The 17544-nt window shown below is 47.4% G+C and overlaps 1 protein-coding gene across 1 annotated transcript in view; it reads left to right on the top strand.

Moving 5' to 3' along the window:
- TYMS (thymidylate synthetase) overlaps window positions 1-17544 on the top strand; it is a 53612-nt gene that overhangs the window by 13940 nt on the left and 22128 nt on the right. The window contains exon 7 of the mRNA XM_063923566.1: window positions 5592-5663. Coding sequence (XP_063779636.1) covers window positions 5592-5663 — 72 coding nt within the window. The remainder of the gene's footprint in view (window positions 1-5591; window positions 5664-17544) is intronic.

The raw sequence follows: 17544 nt of genomic DNA, 5'->3' as shown, positions 1-17544 counted from the left end.
TCACACTCCGGTCACTGATGGGTGCAGGGCGCTGGGGGGGGGCGCCCTGAGCAGCAATATTAACACCTTGGCTGGCAAAAAAATCATCACAATATATAGTCCCAGAGGCTATATATGTGAAAAATACCCCTGCCAGAATTCCATAAAAAAGCGGGAGAAGTCCGCCGATAAAGGGGCGGGGCTATCTCCCTCAGCACACTGGCGCCATTTTCTCTTCACAGTGCAGCTGGAAGACAGCTCCCCAGGCTCTCCCCTGTAGTTTTCAGGCTCAAAGGGTTAAAAAGAGAGGGGGGGCACTAAATTTAGGCGCAATATTGTGTATACAAGCAGCTATTGGGAAAAATCACTCAGTTATAGTGTTAATCCCTGCATTATATAGCGCTCTGGTGTGTGCTGGCATACTCTCTCTCTGTCTCCACAAAGGACTTTGTGGGGTCCTGTCCTCAGTCAGAGCATTCCCTGTGTGTGTGCGGTGTGTCGGTACGGCTGTGTCGACATGTTTGAGGAGGAAGGTTATGTGGAGGCGGAGCAGATGCTGATAAATGTGATGTCGCCCCCTGTGGGGCCGACACCAGAGTGGATGGTGGAAGGTATTAACCGACAATGTCAACTCCTTACATAAAAGGCTGGATGACGTAACAGCTGTGGGACAGCCGGCTTCTCAGTCCGCGCCTGCCCAGGCGTCTCAAAGGCCATCAGGGGCTCAAAAACGCCCGCTACCTCAGATGGTAGACAAAGATGTCGACACGGAGTCTGACTCCAGTGTCGACGAGGTTGAGACATATACACAATCCACTAAGAACATCCGTTGCATGATCTCGGCAATAAAAAATGTGTTACACATTTTTGACATTAACCCAAGTACCACAAAAAAAGGGGTTTTATGTTTGGGGAGAAAAAGCAGCCAGTGTTTTGTTCCCCCATCAGATGAGTGAATGAAGTGTGTGAAGAAGCGTGGGTTCCCCCGATAAGAAACTGGTAATTTCTAAAAAGTTACTGATGGCATACCCTTTCCCGCCAGAGGATAGGTCACGTGGGGAGATATCCCCTAGGGTGGATAAGGTGCTCACACGTTTGTAAAAAAAGGGTGGCACTGCCGTCTTAGGATACGGCCACTTTGAAGGAGCCTGCTGATAAAAAGCAGGAGGCTATCCTGAAGTCTGTATTTACACACTCAGGTACTATACTGAGACCTGAAATTGCCTCAGCATGGATAGTGCTGCTGCAGCGTGGTCTGTTACCCTGTCAGATTGTTACCTCGACAGGGATACTATTTGGCTAACCATAGAGCATATTAAAGACGTCGTCTTATATATGAGGGATGCACAGGGGGATATTTGCCGGCTGGCATCCAGAATTAAAGCAATGTCCATTCTGCCAGGAGGGTATTAGGGACCCGGCAGTGGACAGGTGATGCGGATTTTAAAAGCCACATGGAGATTCTGCCTTATAAGGGTGAGGAATTGTTTGGGGATGGTCTCTGGGACCTCGTATCCACAGAAACAGCTGGGAAGAAAAATTTTTACCTCAGGTTTCCTCACAACCTAAGAAAGCACCGTATTATCAGGTACAGTCCTTTCGGCTTCAGAAAAGCAAGCGGGTCAAAGGCGCTTCCTTTCTGCACAGAGACAAGGGAAGAGGGAAAAAGCTGCACCAGACAGCCAGTTCCCAGGATCACAAATCTTCCCCCGCTTCCTCTGAGTCCACCGCATGACGCTGGGGCTCTACAGGTGGAGCCAGGTGCGGTGGGGGCGCGTCTCGGGAACTTCAGCGACCAGTGGGCTCGCTCACAGGTGGATCCCTGGGTTCTACAAGTAGTATCACAGGGATACAAGCTGGAGTTCGAGGTGACTCCCCCTCGCCGTTACCTCAAATCAGCCTTGCCTGCTGCCCTCAGAGAAAGGGAGGTAGTACTGGCGGCAAATTCACAAGCTGTACTTCCAGCAGGTGATAATCAAGGTACCCCTCCTTCAACAAGGCCGGGGTTAGTATTCCACAATGTTTGTGGTACCGAAACCAGACGGTTCGGTGTGACCCATTCTAAAATTGAAATCCTTGAACACTTATATATGAAGGTTCAAGTTCAAAATGGAATCGCTTAGGGCGGTTATTGCAAGCCCAGACGAAGGGGATTACATGGTATCACTGGACATCAAGGATGCTTACCTGCATGTCCCCAATTACCCTCCTCACCAGGAGTACCTCAAAATTGTGGTACAGGACTGTCATTACCAATTCCAGACGTTGCCGTTGGTCTGTCCCCGGCACCGATGGTATTTACCAAGGTAATGGCCGAAATGATACTCCTTCGAAAAAAGGGAGTTATAATTATCCCGTACTTGGACGATCTCCTTATAAAGGCGGGGTCCAGGGAGCAGTTGTTGGTCGGGAAGTGCTACAACAGCACGGCTGGATTCTGAATATTCCAAAGTCTCAGCTGGTTCCTACGACGCGTCTACTGTTCCCGGGTATGGTTCTGGACACAGAACAGGAAAAAGTGTTTCTCCCGGAGGAGAAGGCCAAGGAGTTGTCATCTCTAGTCAGAGACCTCCTAAAACAAATACAGGTGTCGGTGCATCACTGCACGCGAGTCCTGGGAAAGATGGTAGCTTCCTACGAAGCAATTCCATTTGGCAGGTTCCATGCAAGAACCTTGCAGTGGGACCTGTTGGACAAGTGGTCCGGATCGCATCTTCAGATGCATCGGCTGATAACCCTGTCTCCAAGGACCAGGGTGTCTCTGCTGTGGTGGCTGCAGAGTGCTCATCTTCAAGAGGGCCGCAGATTCGGCATACAGGACTGGGTCCTGGTGACCACGGATGCCAGCCTTGGAGGCTGGGGGGCAGTCACACAGGGAAGAAACTTCCAAGGACTATGGTCGAGTCAGGAGACTTCCCTACACATAAATATTCTGGAACTAAGGGCCATTTACAATGCCCTAAGTCAGGCAAGACCCCTGCTTCAACACCAGCCGGTGCTGATCCAGTCAGACAACATCACGGCGGTCGCCCATGTAAACCAACAGGGCGGCACAAGAAGCAGGATGGCGATGGCAGAAGCCACAAGGATTTTCCGATGGGCGGAAAATCATGTGTTAACACGGTCAGCAGTGTTCGTTCCCGGAGTGGACAACTGGGTAGCAGACTTTCTCAGCAGGCACGACCTCCACCCGGGAGAGTGGGGACTTCATCCAGAAGTCTTCCAAATGATTGTACACCTTTGGGAAAGGCCACAGGTGGACATGATGGCGTCCCGCCTCCACAAAAAGCTAAAAAGATATTGCGCCAGGTCAAGGGACCCTCAGGCGATAGCTGTGGACGCTCTGGTAACACCGTGGGTGTACCAGTCGGTGTATGTGTTCCTTCCTCTCCCTCTCATGCCCAAGGTACTGAGAATAATAAGAAGGAGAGGAGTAAGAACTATACTCGTGGTTCCGGATTGGCCAAGAAGAGCTTGGTACCCAGAACTTCATGAAGTGGTCTCAGAGGACCCATGGCCTCTGTCGCTCAGACAGGACCTGCTGCAGCAGGGGCCCTGTCTGTTCCAAGACTTGCCGCGTTTGACGGCATGGCGGTTGAACACCGGATCCTAAAGGAAAAAGGCATTCCGGAGAAAGTCATTCCTACGCTGATTAAGGCTAGGAAAGATGTGACCTAAAAACATCACCACATATGGTGAAAATATGTTGCTTGGTGTGAGGCCAGGAAGGCCCCAACGGAGGAATTTCAACTGGGTCGATTTCTGCACTTCCTACAGTCAGGAGTGACTATGGGCCTAAAATTGGTTTCCATTAAGGTCCAGATTTCGGCTCTGTAAATTTTCTTCCAAAAAGAACTGGCTTCACTGCTTGAAGTTCAGGCTTTTGTTAAGGGAGTGTTGCATATTCAGCCCCCGTTTGTGCCTCCAGTGGCACCGTGGGATTTCAACGGGGTGTTGGATTCCCTGAAGTCGCATTGGGTTGAGCCACTTAAATCCGTTGAGCTACAATACCTCACGTGGAAAGTGGTCATGCTGATGGCCTTGGCGCCGGCCAGGCGTGTATCAGAATTGGCGGCTTTGTCATGCAAAAACCCTTATCTGATTTCATATGGATAGGGTGGAATTGAGGACTCATTCCCAATTCCTTCCTAAGGTGGTATCAGCTTTTCATGTGAACCAACCTATTGTGGTACCTGCGGCTACTTGGGACTTGGAGGACTCCAAGTTACTGGACGTAGTCAGGGCCCTGAAAATATGTTTCCAGGACGGCTGAAGTCAGGAAAACTGACTCGCTATTTATCCTGTATGCACCCAACAAGCTGGGTGCTCCTGCTTCTAAGCAGACTATTGCTCGCTGGATCTGTAGCACGATTCAACTTGCACATTCTGCGGCTGGACTGCCGCACCCTAAATCTGTAAAAGCCCATTCCACGAGGAAAGTGGGCTCTTCTTGGGCGGCTGCCCGAGGGGTCTCGGCTTTACAACTTTGCCGAGCTGCTACTTGGTCGGGTTCAAACACTTTTGCAAGAGTCTACAAGTTTGATACCCTGGCTGAGGAGGACCTTGAGTTTGCTCATTCGGTGCTGCAGAGTCATCCGCACTCTCCCGCCCATTTGGGAGCTTTGGTATAATCCCCATGGTCCTTATGGAGTTCCCAGCATCCACTAGGACGTCAGAGAAAATAAGATTTTACTTACCGGTAAATCTATTTCTCGTAGTCCGTAGTGGATGCTGGGCGCCCATCCCAAGTGCGGATTGTCTGCAATACTTGTATATAGTTATTGCCTAACTAAAGGGTTATTGTTATGAGCCATCTGTAGTGAGGCTCAGTTATATTTCATACTGTTAACTGGGTATAATATCACGAGTTATACGGTGTGATTGGTGTGGCTGGTATGAGTCTTACCCGGGATTCAAAATCCTTCCTTATTGTGTCAGCTCTTCCGGGCACAGTATCCTAACTGAGGTCTGGAGGAGGGTCATAGTGGGAGGAGCCAGTGCACACCAGGTAGTCCTAAAACTTTCTTTAGTTGTGCCCAGTCTCCTGCGGAGCCGCTATTCCCCATGGTCCTTACGGAGTTCCCAGCATCCACTACGGACTACGAGAAATAGATTTACCGGTGAGTAAAATCTTATTTATTTATTTATTAAATCCTGGGAATCTGGATTTGAAAAATGTTCAATCCCTGGGATTGGCTGCATTTCAGTGGCCCTCCCCCACCCTGCCCAAGTCGAATAAAGCGCAATAACCTTACCGGGCGGACACACTTCCGGCACGTTCCTGCAGCTGGGTGACCAGTGCGGCGCTGAGGTCCTGCGGCTGCACAGCATGGTGTAAAGTCAGAGGTCGTGCTGCGCAGCCACCAGATCTCACCGCCGGAGCCAGGGGAGGTGAGCAGAAGAAGTTGGGCAGCGTCTGAGCATCCTGACATATCCAAAAATAGGTTGCTGGCCAATCCCGAAATCCCTGGTATTGGATGCTCCAATACCGGCCAATTTTAGGCCGGGATTGGCCACCCTAATGCCAATCCTGCATTTCTTAGAATTGTTTGAACTCCATCTCTATAATCACCTGCTCATATGCTGTGTATTTTTTCTTTTCATGAATTCAGCCTGGTGACTTTATTCATACACTAGGGGATGCTCACATATACCTGAATCATGTTGAACCGTTACAAACTCAAGTAAGTTTTCCTCTCCATAAACAAAATGATGACCTAAAATTGAACATGTCCTCTTCCCAGCTGCATTGTACATATCTAATGCATTTGTTACTGCATGTGCACAGCTACAGTATTCTCAATGTTTTAAGCTTGTGTTTTTTTTTTTTTTTATATTCCAGTCTATTGCTTTTTGTAGTTCTCACAATATGGGGGTTATCCAATTAGCCGTGATAACGTGGCTTTGCGATATTTTATTGCATTTGTGATAACTTTTCGCAGCTAATTGAATACCAAGTTATTGGCTAAAAGTCTCCATAGGGTTTATCACAAATGTCTCTTCACGATCTCTGAGCAGGTGATAAGCAGTGCAAAAATCTCTATTTTAAGGAAAAAATATGGGGCTTTGGTTCAGAACCCATTGGACACACCCCCTGAATGACTAAATCAGCACTTAGATGTTTTATTCAGTTATATTTGGCTAATATGTCATTTTTGGGGTCAAAAAAAGCAAAGCGACTGAAATTGGGATACAAAGTATGGGACATGGAATTTTTATTTTTTTTTTATGTCCCCTAAAATGACCCAAATGTATACTTATACCCATTTTTATGTACATCAAATTTAATGAGAGCACTTAATTTGCTGAAAAATGTTTTCTATCAATTTTTCACATTAAAAAAACAAATGCATAAAACAGCTATTTGACCCTATTTAATTGCACCAAATAGTTTTATTATGGCCACTATTAGACTTCTACATTGTTTTCCAATATTAATTTGGCTTTTTTGGGGTACACACAGACTTACCCATTTTCTCCTATACTTAATTCTAGCCGGCGGAACCAGAGTGCGCAAATCCCCATTATCGCCATTTTAGAGTAGGATAGGTGCGAAAAATGGGAGCACAAAGTCAGCAGTAAGCTGATTCTTCGGGAGATAAGTGCGATAACATTAGCCGTGATCGCGGATCTCATTATTGCGGTTAATTGGATACCCCCTATGTTGGCTGCTGTCTTTAGTACTTGTCATAGGATTTTAATTACCTACCGGTAAATCCCTTTTCTTGTAGTCCATAGAGGATGCTGGGGTTCCATTTAGTACCATGGGGTATAGACTGGTCCTTTGGGAGCCACTGGCACTTTAAGAGTTTAATAGTGTGGGCTGGCTCCTCTATGCCCCTCCTACCAGACTCGGTCTAGAAACTGTGCCCGAGGAGACGGACATACTTTGAGAGAAAGAAATACAGATAGTGGTTAAATTCACACTGAATCGAAAAAAACCATGCTGACCAGCATGCAACATGGAGAAACCATGTTAACCAGCATGCACCATGAAGAAATCATGCAAAACCGCATGAAACATGAAGAAACCATGTCAACCAGCAGGTAACATAAAGAAATCATGCCACCCAGGATGAAACATGAAGAAATCATGCCAACCGTCGAGCAGATGCCAACAGTGTGACCACCTTCCAAGTTAGAAACTTGACGTCCAACTCCTGTAAAGGCTCGAACCAATCTGATTGCAGGAACTGCAGCACCACATTAAGATCCCAAGGTGCCGCAGGAGGCACAAAGGGTAGCTGGATGTGCAGAATCCCTATCAAGAAAGTCTGAATCTCAGGGAGAGCAGCCAATTGTTTCTGGAAGAAAATGGACAAGACCGAAATCTGGACCTTTATGGAGCTCAAGCATAGGCCCACAACCACACCTGCTTGCAGAAAGAGGAGAAACCGTCCCAGTTGAAACTCCACCGTAGGAAACGTCTTGGATTCACACCAAGACACGTACGTTTTCCAAATGCGATGGTAATGTTTAGACGTTACCTCCGTCCTAGCCTGTATCGGGGTAGGAATTACTTTGTTCGGAATGCCCTTCCGAGCTAAGATCTGGCGTTCAACCTCCATGCCGTCAAACTTAGCTGTGGTAAGTCTTGATAAGTGAATGGCCCCTGTTGCCGAAGAGGAAGAGGCCTCTGATCTTCCAGCAGTAACTCCAGAAGATCTGCGTACCAAGCACTTCTTGGCCAGTCCAGGCCAATGAGGATCGCCTGAACTCTTGTTCTTATTAGCTTGAGAATCCATGGGATGAGTGGAAATGGAGGGAATACATACACCGACTGGAACACCCACGGAGTTACCAGGGCGTCCACTGCCACTGCTTATGGGTCTCGTGACCTGGAACAGTATCTCCGAAGCTTCTCGTTGAGGCGAGAGGCTCTCATGTCTATCTGAGGTACACCCCATCGGCTTGTTACCTTTGCGAATTCCTCCGGGGCGGAGGTCCCATTCTCCTGGATGGAGATTGTGTCTACTGAGGAAGTCTGCTTCCCAGTTGTCCACTCCTGGAATGAAGACTGCTGAGAGCGCCCGCGCATGCTTCTCTGCCCAGAGGAGGATTATTGTCACCTCTGACATTGCAGCCCCGCTCTTCGTTCCGCCCTGCCTGTTTATGTAGGACACCGCTGTGACGTCCGATTTGAACCTGAACGGCTTGATCTCGCAGAAAATGTGCCGCTTGTAGAAGGTCGTTATATATGGCCTTCAGATCCATGATGTTTATTGGAAGGAGAGATACCTGAACTGACAGCTTTCTTTGGAAGTTTTCCCCCTGAGTGACTGCTTCCCAATCCCTGAGACTTGCATCAGTGGTTAGATTAATACAATTCTGAATCCCGAACCTGCGGCCCTCGAGTAGGTCAGACGTTTGCAGCCACCAGAGGAGTGAAATTCGGGCTTTTGGCAACAGGCGTATCTGCTGGTGCATGTGAATGAAGATGAGATCCTGACCATAAGACCAGGAGATCCAGCGGGAAAGACCGCGCAAGGAATCTTCCGTACTGTAACGCCTCTTAGTAGGCAACCATCTTCCCCAGAAGGCGAATGCACTGATGAACTGACACCCGGGCTGGCATCAGGACATCCTGGACCGTTGATTGGATCACCAACTCTTTCTTCACCAGTAGAAACACCCTCTGCACTTCCGTGTTGAGAATCATCCCCAGGAAGGAATGCCTCCTTATCAGCTTCAAATGCGAAATTGGAAGCTTCAGGATCCATCCAAGATCCCGGGACAGTTGATTTGAGAGAGCAACACTCCGTAACAACATCTCCCTGGAGGATGTTAAGGTCGCCCAGATATGGAATTATGTCCACTCATGGTTTGTGGCTGCCATGGCTTTGATGAACACCCCCAGAGTTGTGTAGAAGCCAAGCTCCGTGTTCGGAACTGGAAGTAACATAGTTGTAGTGCAACCCTAGACAGGCCTAGAGGGGCAGCCAGATTGGAATGTGAAGTACGCACCCCTGATATCCCAGGATACCAGGAATTCCTCTACATCTCGAGCAGAGATCACCATTCCCAGACTCCATCCTGAATTGAACACCCACCAGTAGGGAGTCGATGACCCCAGGTTTGAATAGTAACCCCTGTTACGTAAATAAGGTGGAACTGGAATAATGACATTAGTTTGACAAATTATATGATGGCTTCCAGCAGTAGTGCACTTTGTGCCTGAGAAGCTAGTAAGCATGATTTGAATAATCCTGTAAGGTGGGAATACTAGAAATACTAGTCTGCAACCCAACTGTTTCCAGGGGTGGTCTTTAGTATGCCATCTGTCGGGATCCCGGCGCACAGTATACCGGCGCCGGAATCCCGACAGCCGGCATACCGACACTTTTTCTCCCTCGTGGGGGTCCACGACCCCCCTGGAGGGAGAATAAAATAGCATGGCGTGCTACGCACGCCACCGAGCCTGCAAGGGGCTCATTTGCACTCGCCACGCTGTCTGTATGCCGGCGGTTGGGCCCCTGGCGCCGGTATGCTAGTCGCCGGGAGCCCAGCCGCCGGCATACCATACTACACCCGTTTCCAGGAGTCTAGGCAGGATATCGCCCAGATGTGTTATTGAATCTCTTTAGTCTCGCTCCCGCCTGCCTGATCCCCAGGCAGTGAAGACCACCGACAAACCGCAGGGTTTGAAAAAGGCCGAATTTGAAATCTGTCCCTGGGAACCTGGCGGCGTAGGTTTTCTGGATTTCCCCAACGTCCTCTAAAGGAAGTGGAGGAAAATGTGGAATCATGTTCGAAGGAATTGCAGTGTAGGCGTAGGATATAATGTCCTGGTCTGTGCAGCTGCGGAAGGAAGACAAACAGACTTACCCGCAGTTGACATGGATAATCACGTATCCCGTGCGTCCCAACAGGGTATTACCTGTAAAGGGCGGACCTGTCATACCTTACTCTGATTCTGTATCCGCAGTCCATTGGTGTAGCCACCGTCCCCTGTGTGTCGAAACTGCCAGAGCAGTGGTCCCTGCGTTATGCAGGTCAATCTCCTTCATGGCGTCTAGCCGTGAAACCTGTAGAATCCTGTATGTGACATAGAAACAAGTACAAGTCACTTCTACACACAGAATCTAAATCATCACGTAAGGAGCCTGACCACGTTACAATAGCCCCAGAGATGTATGCAAAAGTGGGTCTCCGAGTCACACCTGCAGCTGTGTACAGTATTGGAGATTTGTCTCAATAGCTGATCAGCCTTTATGGAGGTTGTACCAAGGACAGGTAAGACAACCATATTTGACAATTTAGACACTCTATAGAGATGTGGATAATAACTCAGGGTGTACTCAGGTTTTCCCAAATAAGGAGTTTAACGCCCTACACAGTGGGAAGGCATTCATTATATACATATAATAATATTCCTCACTCTAATAGCTTCGAACATATGTTGGAATATATATATATACAGGTTGAGTATCCCATATCCAAATATTCCGAAATACGGAATATTCCGAAATACGGACTTTTTTGAGTGAGAGTGAGATAGTGAAACCTTTGTTTTTTGATGGCTCAATGTACACAAACTTTGTTTAATACACAAAGTTATTAAAAATATTGTATTAAATGACCTTAGGCTGTGTGTATAAGGTGTATATGAAACATAAATTAATTGTGTGAATGTAGACACACTTTGTTGCACAAAGTTATAAAAAATATTGTCTAAAATAACCTTCAGGCTGTGTATATAAGGTGTATATGTAACATAAATGCATTCTGTGCTTATATTTAGGTCCCATCACCATGATATCTCATTATGGTATGCAATTATTCCAAAATACGGAAAAATCCGATATCCAAAATACCTCTGGTCCCAAGCATTTTGGATAAGGGATACTCAACCTGTGTGTGTGTGTGTGTGTGTGTGTGTGTGTGTGTATGTATGTATATATGTATATATATATATATATATATATATATATATGTGTGTGTATATATATATATATATATATATATATATATATATATATATATATATATATATATATATATATATATATATATATATATATATATATATATACACGCAAGTGTACGCTTTCTAGGGTACAGAGTCGGGGTGAGAGGCACAGCAGTGGGATTTGAAACCCCACTTTTCTCAAAACTGTGGCTTCTACCCAGCATGGGATATATTTGAAGCAATATATTCTTAAAGTACACCATATGGAGGCCACCCCAGGGGGATCTGCCACCAAAGCCTGAGATGTGTACAGTTTTGAGCATGGTACAGACTCCCCAGGAGAAGATGTACATTCTGCAGTACAGGACAAAGTCCCTGAAACATGGTAAAGTGAATTACATATACACAGGAAAATGTCAACCCCCCCACAGAATATCTTCAGAGAGTCACAGAGCACAAGAAGCCAGCCACAGCGCGCCCTTCTAGGCTTTTATAAAGATAAAAACCCCGCTGACTAGCGTAACCTTAACAGGGTAGCTAGTACATAATATCACTCCCCCCTTGTTTATAACACCTTTCATCTCAGTGTAGTTATGTGGAGGACAGCGTTCTCTGTCAGCGTGTGTCTGCAGGGAGAAAATGGCGCTGGTTAGTGCTGGATCCGCTCTGAGGAGAAGCTCCGCCCCCTGTAATGGTGCGTCTTCCCGCACTTAGAGATTATACTGGCCTGAGGTAATTCTTGCAGCAAACAGTGGGTTAGCTTTCACGGTCTATGTTTGACCAGTGTAGGGTATCGCGCTGGCCCAGGACGCCCCTCACAGCGCTATACACAGTGTGCCGCTGAGCCTTCCGGAGCGCAGCCTGTCAGAGCTGCGCTCCCACCCTTGTGCCGCCATTCTCGCCGGGGACCCGCTTACCGGGACTCCGGCATCAGATTCACCACTCTTCTTTCTTCTGGCTCTGTTAGGGGGTGGTGACATGCTGCTGGAGTGAGCGGGCGGCTAACGATCATCACCCTCAGGAGCTCAGTGTCCTGTCAGCGGAGATGGGGGCTATTAACCTCAAAGGTTGGATCCTACTCCCCTCACCCTCCTAAGTCCCATGAAGCAGCAGCCTGCCTGTAAAATAACAATCTCTAGAAAACCGTAAGACTAAGAACTCCTAGGAGCTCCCCTAGCTGTGACCGGCTCCTCCGGGCACATTTTCTAAACTGAGTCTGGTAGGAGGGGCATAGAAGTAGGAGCCAGCCCACACTGTTAAACTCTTAAAGTGCCAGTGGCTCCCAAAGGACCAGTCTATACCCCATGGTCCTTAAGTACTATTCACACTAAAATATATTTTGGTGATCCCAAGCTGTTGCAAATGTGGTTTAATGCAACAAATATTCTTTCCATGTTTAGTATAATAACCAGCAACACTGCTGGTCAAGAATTGGAATTCTAAAATGTAAAACAGGCATTTTTTTTTCAGTGTCTATGTAACATCACTTCCTTTGGACAAACACTTCTCTCATGCTGGTGTCATGCTTTGTTAACCTGGCTATGGATTAGCTGGCTTGCTCACTTCCTCCCCAACTGCAAATAGAGAATGAGTCTATCTGTACTAAATGCCAGCACACATTAGTTTTCTATTTCTCCTAATAGAAGAGAGTCTCTTGTGGCAGGCAGTATCATTTACTGGTGCGAACTATTCCTGAACACAGGGACCATCTGGCGCCATCTATGGTCTCATTATTCTTTAGGCAATGCAAGTAAATGATTATGAATTGCATCATTATTACTTTATCTACCAATTCTTCAGTGATGACCCAATATACATGCCCTTGTTATGAGCAAAGGAACAGAAACACCAGTTCTAGTATACATTGTGCTATAGTATAATAAACCCTCTACATTTTTAGTATGTTCCTCGGGAGTTGCCAAAATGTTCACCTATCTCTACCACGCTTAGGGCAATTTGATCTCTATCCCCAACTAAACCAAACCATATGGCTGTAAAGGCTGCATTTTTCTTGACACTGTGTGTGTGTGTGTGTGTGTGTGTGTGTGTGTGTGTGTGTGTGTGTGTGTGTGTGTGTGTGTGTGTGTGTGTGTGTGTGTGATCGATCTAAAAAAAAAAATTATCATACGTCCTAGAATATGCTGGGGTTATCATAGAACCATGGGGTATAGACTGGATCCGCAGGAGACATGGGCACTTTAAGACTTTGAAAGGGTGTGAACTGGCTCCTCCCTCTATGCCCCTCCTCCAGACTCCAGTTTTAGAATTGTGCCCAGAGAGACTGGATGCACTACAGGGAGATCTACTGAGTTTCTCTGAAAAATACTTTTTTTTGTTAGGTTTTTTATGTTCAGGGAGGCTGCTAGCAACCGTCTCCCTGCCTCGTGGGACTCAGGGGAGAGAAGTATGACCCACTTCCAGTGAGTTCAAGGGCTCTGCATCTGGCTACAGGACACCATTAGCTCCTGAGGGTGCTGATCGCTGGGTACGCCTAGGTGCTCACTCCCGCAGCCGGCCGTCACCCCCTTTCAGAGCCAGAAGTCAGAAGACAGGTGAGTAACCGAAGAAAAGAAGACTTCAGCTTCACTGACTGCATTTTCTGAGGTACTGCGCAGCGGGCAGACGCTGTGCGCCGAGCTCCCACACACAGCACTACAGGGCGCGGGGTGGCGCCCTGGGCACCTAAAATTGGCCTCATTATTCCACTGGCAAGAGGGGACATTAGTGCCACGGCACTGTCCTAACCCCCGCCAGTATAAATATCAGAAAAAGCGGGACAGAAGCGCGCCATTAAGGGGGCGGAGCTTCTTGCTCACGGCGCCATTTCCTCTCCGCAGGCTGCAGAGACGCTGGTCCTCCTCACACGGACAAGTACCAGGGGTACAAAACGGGGGGGAGACAGGTCAATTTGTGCAATATATATGTGATTGTAAAAGCGCTTTAGGTCTGAGGAAAATTCTTGGTGATTTCAGACCCATTGATTTAGCGCTATGTTGTGAGCTGGCAAATCCCCTCTGTGTCTCTCTGACAGACTTTACTGTGGGTCTGTCCCCTATATGCCCGGTGTGTCTGTGGGTGTTTGGTGCACGTGTGTCGACATGTCTGAGGCTGAAGGCTCTTCCCAGGAGGAGGCTGTATTAGGTAAACAAATGGCTGCGGGGGTGACCCTGTCGGCACCGCCGACGCCGGATTGGGTAAATGTGTTGAACGCCTTGAATGCTAATGTGGCTCTTATTACTAAGAGGCTAGATAAGTCTGAGTCTCAGACCCAGGCATGGAAGAAATCTGTAGAAGATATGTTATTGCAAAGTCAGGTCCCCTCAGGGTCGCAGAAATGTACACTGACCCAGTTGGCAAACACTGATACCGACACGGACTCTGATTCCAGTGTCGACTATAGCGATTCCAGATTAAATCCAAAATTGGCAAAGAGCATTCAGTACATGATTGTGACGGTTGACAGGTACTACATATACACAATAATGTGGGCGCTCAGAAAAGGTATATTAACAACAGCTGCTGGTTTTGTAAAATATGGATTTTATTAATATTACTCCCGAATAATTTCTAAGTCACTTAGATCTTATATATATCACAATAAAAACAATTATCGGATTAATAAAACATTTAAAAGGACTATTGTCCAAGCGCTCAAAACTTGCTGACAGTCCTGCAGATAAGCTGGTGATTAATATGAATAGTATGCATATGCCGGCTGTTAATAGTCATTAGTGCTTATCACACAATTTTGAGCTCAATACAAATTAGTAGAAGCAGTTCATTGCTTTGTATAGCCTGTTATACTTCACCAAGTCCGGACTGGTTATATAGATCCGATGGTATGTAGCATGTACTGCAGACAGGTCCGCATCTGTATTGTATCTGGAAATGGATCTCGCTCACTCTTGCTGGCTCACGGACAGGCCACTCGGCGGCGGTTCCCCAATGCTGGAGGTTTTTTAAAAATGATGGTGGCCTGCACCTTCTTGTGCCGCTTAGCTGTCGAGAGGAGCACTGTCATACATATCACTGAGGACCCGGCTGTCCCTGATAAAAGGGTCTGTATGTACAAGGAAAGGAAACCTGAAGTGACGTTTCCTCCCTCTCATGAACTGAACACGCTATTTGAAAAAGTCTGGGAAGGTCCTGACAAAGTTTCAGATTCCCAAAAGAATTACGGTCGCTTATCCGTTTCCCTCGGCGGATAGGGAAAAGTGGGAGTCACCCCCCCACTGTGGACAAGGCCCTGTCACGTTTGTCTAAAAAGGTGGCTCTCCTGTCACCTGACACGGCGGCCCTTAAGGATCATGCGGATCGTAAACAAGAAACTACGTTAAAGTCCATTTATGCGACCACAGGTACGCTACTCAGACCTGTTATTGTGTCTGCGTGGGTAAGTAGCGATATCGAAAAGTGGGCAGACAACTTGTCTTCTGAAATAGATACCCTAGATAGGGATAGCATCCTCTTGACGCTGGGTTATATCAAGGACGCTGCAGCATACCTTAAGGAAGCTGCGAGAGATATTGGTCTTTTGGGATCAAAGGCCAGTGCCATGGCAGTCTCAGCTAGACAAGCGTTGTGGATTCACCAATGGAATGCTGATGCTGATTCCAAGAAAAGTATGGAGTCTCTACTATATAAAGGTAAAGCCTTATTTGGTGACGGCCTTGATGATTTGGTATCTACAGCTACCGCGGGTAAGTCATCCTTTTTGCCTTATGTTCCTCCACAACAAAAGAAAACACATCGCTATCAGATGCAGTCCTTTTGGCCCAATAAATACAGAAAGGGCTGAGGTTCTTCCTTCCTTGCTACTAGAGGAAGGGGAAGAGGTAAACTATCACCAGCCTTGTCAGGCTCCCAGGAGCAGAAGTCCTCCCAGGCTTCTGCCAATTCCACAGCATGACGTTGGGGCTCCTAGGCAGGAGTCCGCACCAGTGGGGGCACGTCTAAACTCTTCAGTCAGTTTTGGGTTCGTTCGGACCTAGACCCATGGGTTTTACAAATGTTATCCCAAGGGTACAAGCTGGGGTTTCAAGACGTTCCCCCTCGCCGTTTTTTCAAATCGGCCTTACCAGCTTCTCTTCCGGACAGGGAGGTAGTTTGCGACGCAATACAAAAGTTGTGTCAAAATCAAGTTATCGTCAGGGTTCCCCAGTCACAACAGGGAGAAGGTTTTTATTCGAGCCTGTTTGTGGTCCCGAAGCCGGACGGCTCGGTCAGACCAATCCTAAACCTGAAATCCCTAAATTTCTACCTAAAGAAATTCAAATTCAAGATTGAGTCTCTCCGAGCAGTGATCTCCAGTCTGGAGGAAGGGTATTTTATGGTCTCGGTGGACATCAAGGATGCCTACTTACATGTTCCCATTTATCCTCCGCATCAGGCTTACCTGAGGTTTGCAATTCAGGATTGTCATTACCAATTTCAAACGTTGCCGTTTGGTCTGTCCACAGCTCCGAGAATTTTCACCAAAGTGATGGCGGAGATGATGGTTCTCCTTCGCAAGCAAGGAGTCACGATTATCCCATACTTCTTCAGCAACATGGTTGGCTCCTAAACTTGCCAAAATCGCAGTTGATTCCGACGACGCGGTTGTCGTTTTTGGGAATGATATTGGACACAGAACTACAGAGAGTCTTTCTTCCAGTGGACAAGGCTCTGGAACTTCAGAGTCTGGTCAAACAAATTCTGAAACCAGTAAGAGTGTCAATCCATCAATGCATTCGGTTGCTGGGGAAGATGGTTGCGGCCTACGAGGCCATTCAGTTTGGCAGGTTCCATGCCAGGGTGTTCCAGTGGGACCTGTTGGACAAGTGGTCCGGGTCCCACCTACACATGCACCGGAGGATAATCCTGTCTTCCAAAACCAGGGTATGACTCCTGTGGTGGCTGCACAGCTCTCACCTCCTAGAGGGGCGCAGGTTTGGGATACAGGATTGGATCCTGCTGACCACGGATGCAAGCCTCCGAGGCTGGGGGGCAGTCACAATGGGAGAAAACTTCCAAGGAAGATGGTCAAGTCAGGAAACTTGTCTCCAAATAAATGTTCTGGAGTTAAGGGCCATTTACAACGGCCTTCTGCGAGCGGAACATCTTCGAGATCTGCCCTTTACTGATCCAGTTGGACAATGTAACAGCAGTAGCGCACATAAACCGTCAGGGCGGAACGAAAAGCAGAGCGGCAATGGTAGAAGCCACAAGAATTTTCCGCTGGGCGGAAAAGCATACAAGCGCTCTGTCGGCGATCTTCATTCCAGGAGTGGACAACTGGGAAGTAGACTTCCTCAGCAGACACTATCTCCATCCAGGAGAGTGGGGCCTCCACCAAGAAGCCTTTGCAGAGGTGACAAGTCGTTGGGGAGTTCCTCAAGTAGAAATGATGGCATCTCGTCTCAACAAGAAGCTTCAGAGATATTGTTCCAGGTCAAGGGACCCTCAAGCAATTGCAGTGGATGCACTGATGACACCGTGGGTGTTTCAGTCTGTGTATGTATTCCCTCCACTTCCTCACATTCCAAAGGTTCTAAAGATCATAATAAGAACAAAGATCCGGGCGATCCTCATTGTCCCAGACTGGCCAAGGAGGGCTTGGTATCCAGATCTTCTATGAGTAATTCCTGGAGATCCCTGGTCTCTTCCTCTGCGCGAGG

The sequence above is a fragment of the Pseudophryne corroboree genome, chromosome 5 (assembly GCF_028390025.1).
Source record: "Pseudophryne corroboree isolate aPseCor3 chromosome 5, aPseCor3.hap2, whole genome shotgun sequence".
NCBI lineage: Eukaryota > Metazoa > Chordata > Amphibia > Anura > Myobatrachidae > Pseudophryne > Pseudophryne corroboree.
The sequence above is the reverse complement of the archived record's forward strand: the minus strand, read 5'-3'. Positions and strand labels throughout refer to the sequence as shown.